At 40.1% G+C, this 3955-nt stretch overlaps 1 protein-coding gene across 1 annotated transcript in view; it reads right to left on the bottom strand.

The window, feature by feature from the left end:
- Pcyt1b (phosphate cytidylyltransferase 1, choline, beta) overlaps positions 1-1312 on the bottom strand; it is a 98605-nt gene extending 97293 nt beyond the window's left edge. Inside the window, exon 1 of the mRNA XM_031364871.1 lies at positions 954-1312. Within this exon, the coding sequence (XP_031220731.1) occupies positions 954-980 (27 nt within the window). The 5' untranslated portion in view covers positions 981-1312. The remainder of the gene's footprint in view (positions 1-953) is intronic.
- Between the last annotated feature and the right edge of the window lie 2643 nt (positions 1313-3955).

The raw sequence follows: 3955 nt of genomic DNA, 5'->3' as shown, positions 1-3955 counted from the left end.
ATAAAAATAAAAGTTAAATAAATAAATAAATAAAATTTTATAAAAGGATTACAATCTTACGACACTAGAAAAAAGCTGGTACTTTAGATGATAATGAAGATTTTGTTAAACTATTTTTCCAATATCCCCAGGTTTTTTAGGCATTCTTTTTTGCCTTGAAGTACCTATACTTCCTCATACTGATTTGACTTTTTAAAATATTATAATTTTTTAAATTAATTAATTAATTATATCCCAAATGCTGCCCCCTCCCGAGGAGTTCTTCCCCCATTCCCCCTCCCCTGCCCTTCTCTGAGATAGCAGCCCTGCCATATCCCACCCCCACACACACTCTGGAGCATCAAGTTTCTGTAGGATTAGGTGCATCCTCTCCCAGAGGTCAGACAAGACAGTGTGTTCATGCAGGGGGCGGGGCTCTGACCTGCTCTTTGGTTGGTGATTCAGTCTCTCAGAGCTCCGGGTCCAAGTAATCTGTATTTTAGGCTTGAATTTTGGAATTGGACCCAGAGCCTTACTTATGTGTGTTAAGTATACATTCTACACTCAGCTACAAGCCCAGTTCCCAACTTTGATTTTTTAATGAGATTTTTTGCTGTGTAACTCAGGCTGACCTTGAATCTGTACTCTTCCTCCCTCAGTCGCCTAAATGCTGGGATTAACAGCATGAGCCACCACCATTATAATCTCATTGAGCATTTCTAGAAAACAAGTTTGTTCCTGTTGTCTAAAATCCATCTGAGGACCTTACAAAACATCCTATGGAAAGAGAAACAAACATTAGACACATTTCTCCTTTTTAAAAATTACCTCAGGATGGAAAGGTTATTACTTTCATTTTCAGTGTGAATGTGACTAACACATGTCTGTCACATTCTTGCACATAGGAATTTATTTTTTTCCATCAATTTTGATATGTAAAGGAGCAGAAACAAAGAAGAAAGCATTGGCATTACCTTGCGTGAGAATTTGTCCTTGTCCATGATGCATTTCTGGTGCACCACTAGGTTCGTTCCCAACTTTCTTTCGTCTCTAAGGTCTTCTCCATTTACAAATTCTTTTGAGTCATGGGGAGAAGCTTTTGTGGCTCTAGATGTATGGGAGAGACACTTAGTTTAAAAAGGTCAACGAAGCTTGATATGCCCAGCTCTGACAGATAAGGTCCAAAGGACTAGGAGTGTGTGGTTTATTGGAGAAGCAGAGATTCAAACTGTCCAGTTTCTTTGCTTTATTTGATTTGCTACAAGTGTCTTCTTGTCCCCTCTGGGCTGTGGTTCATTGACAGTTGCTGTGCTCTGTCCGCTCAGATGGCTGTTGTGTGGGGATAGGCAGGTTGTGGTGAAAGCTGAAGTTGTGAAAAAGGCCATTGTTTGATCTACCCTGTTCTTCCCTGGAGCTATGGCAACAAATTCCGTTGGTGAATTAACTATGTCATTGTGTGCTGGCTCAACTGATTATGCTCCTGGAATGACAAACATTTTCTTTCTTTTTTCCGAAAGAGTAAAAAGAACCAAAAACCCTGAAGTGTGGATATACAACTCAGCAAGAACGTTCTTTAAATAGGAAAATATAGGTGAGAAAATAAAGCATTTACATATATATTTAATTAACTCTAATAATCATTTTATTTTTTGTAAGGAGTGATATCCTTACCAGTGATGTGTTTATAAGAAGATAAAGAGAGAGGGGATATGTTCTACTGAGGTGTAGCGAGTTGTGGGGGAGGGGATTGCTTTGGCGAGAGGGGGGGGGGGTTCATGCTAAGGCATCCCTTCCCCCTGAGGGACCAGTCACATGACAGTATAGTATAGAATAGAGTTTATTAAGGGCATGGGGAGGGGAATTAAGAGGGAGTAGAGGCAGAGAAAAGAGAGAGAGAGAGAGAGAGAGAGAGAGAGAAAGAGAGAGAGGAGAGGAGGAGAGCAGAAGAGGCTGGCCATGAGTAGGTGGAGAGAGGGTGAGGAGAGGAAATGGGGAGAAGGGAGAAGGGAAAGCAAGAGCAAGCAAGAGAGTGAGGCAGGGTAGGGGGTGAGGGGGTGGGGGGCAAGCAACCCCTTTTATAGTGAGCCTGGCCTACCTGGCTGTTGCCAGGTAACTGTGGGGAGGAGCTTAAACAGAATGCTAGCAACCAGCATAGAAGTAAGCACTGCTGATAAGGAATTTGTGCATTTTATCAGTGTGAAGTTTTTCTAATTTGTGTTAAGGTAATGCTCTGCCTCATCTACCCCAGCCCCCAATACTACATCGAAAGAATTCTAAAGACATGTATGCTTGGGCTAGCTAGAGAGACAGGTTCTGTTAAGATCTAGTTGTACCAATGCGCTACTGGAATTTTGGCTGCCAACTCTTACCTCTCTCAATTCAGGATGAAAATAGTTCTTCTGAGTCAGCCTTGGCCAACATAATGTTGTCCTCAGTTCCAGCCCAGCAGGAAAGCTCTCAGAAGCTACCCCTATAGTCTAGTCTAATGTCTAGAATGGTACTGCTGTTGGATCTGTTAAAGGATCCTTTAAAGCTTTTCTGTCCATGAGTTCGTCCTGTAACTTCTCTGGGTACCATGCTAGTTGCCAGTTTGCCTTCTTAGTACCTCACAAGTGGGCAGAGGGTCTTCTGAATCATGGCTATTGGCTGCATATTGAAGGGTCTTTCTTTGACTCTCATTCTCTGAGAAGTCCATTGGTCAAGAGGATGGAGTATATATCTAGAAACCCATCCCCTTTTTAAAATACTCTGGAGTTATCTGCCCATGTGTCCTGAACTTCTTCAAGAGCATTTGCTGCTGCAGAATGGCATATGTATAGACAAGGGGGTGGATGAAGAAACTAAGCAGGAAGGCTGAATAAAATCCAGAGGTTTGACCTTGTTCCATCCTCTGGTGTAGACAGAGAAGGAGCTTTGGCTTCTCATCTCACCTTTCCAACAAGCCTTTGGCCTCCTAGGTTATTTACAAGGTGAATTTGTTGAGTTATGATAATGGTTGTATATAGTAGTGTACACATACACCATATATAACATCTAACTGTTAAATACATAGGCTTATGACACATGGGCCTCCACTTTATGCTCTTGCCCTGACTCCATAAATTTTAGAGGCAGGCCTGGCTAGAAGTATTCTAAATCATCTAAATCATTGTGAAAATTAATGAGCTGGCATTTTCTTTTCTTTCTTTCTTTTTTTTTCGAGACGGTGTTTCTCTGTGTAACAGTTGGCATTTTCTTATAATTTTAACTATAGCTAATTATAGGTAGTGTGTCGATTTCATCACCTCTGAATATATGAACAATACTATTCCCAAATCTAAGTAACCAAGAGCTAGATTCTATACTAAAGTGCATTGACTTACTCTATACTTAACATAGTTTTTGGCATGTAGTAGTTGTTTTATTTATTTATTGATGTGAGAAGAGATCTGACCCTGGGCCTATACATACTAGGCAAGCTATCAGTGAGCAACACCCTCAGGTCCATAGGAGTTCCTTTAAAAATGATTATAATATGAATAAAAGAGTCTCTGCAGCATTTTGTAAACTGACCCTTATCACCTGCCATGTGTTCGGTAGCTAATAAGGCTGTAGAAAATTGTGACTTTATCTGAGGCTGCTTTGGGGATCTTGGCTCCTAGAGAAACCAAGGAACAAATGAAGAAATGGGAGCTTGCTTGGTCTTGGGGGCAAGTAGTTACCTATGACTTCCTACATTTTTCATCTCCTGATATTCTAGAATTATCTATTAACAGGTGTACAAAGTCTGAACTAGAATCAGTTTCCATCCATATGATATAATGATCTATCCAAGTGCAAAAGTAGGCTATATTTGTTTCCACTGGACTTTTATTTTATTTATTTGTTTGTTTGTTTGTTTGTTTTAGTCAATTGGATTTTTAAATGTCAGGGTTTTTTGTTTTGTTTTGTTTTGTTTTGTTTGTTTTTTGTTTTGTTTTGTTTTTTGGTTTTTGGG

Source organism: Mastomys coucha, chromosome X (assembly GCF_008632895.1).
Source record: "Mastomys coucha isolate ucsf_1 chromosome X, UCSF_Mcou_1, whole genome shotgun sequence".
Lineage (NCBI taxonomy): Eukaryota > Metazoa > Chordata > Mammalia > Rodentia > Muridae > Mastomys > Mastomys coucha.
This window is presented reverse-complemented; position numbering and strand designations above follow the sequence as displayed.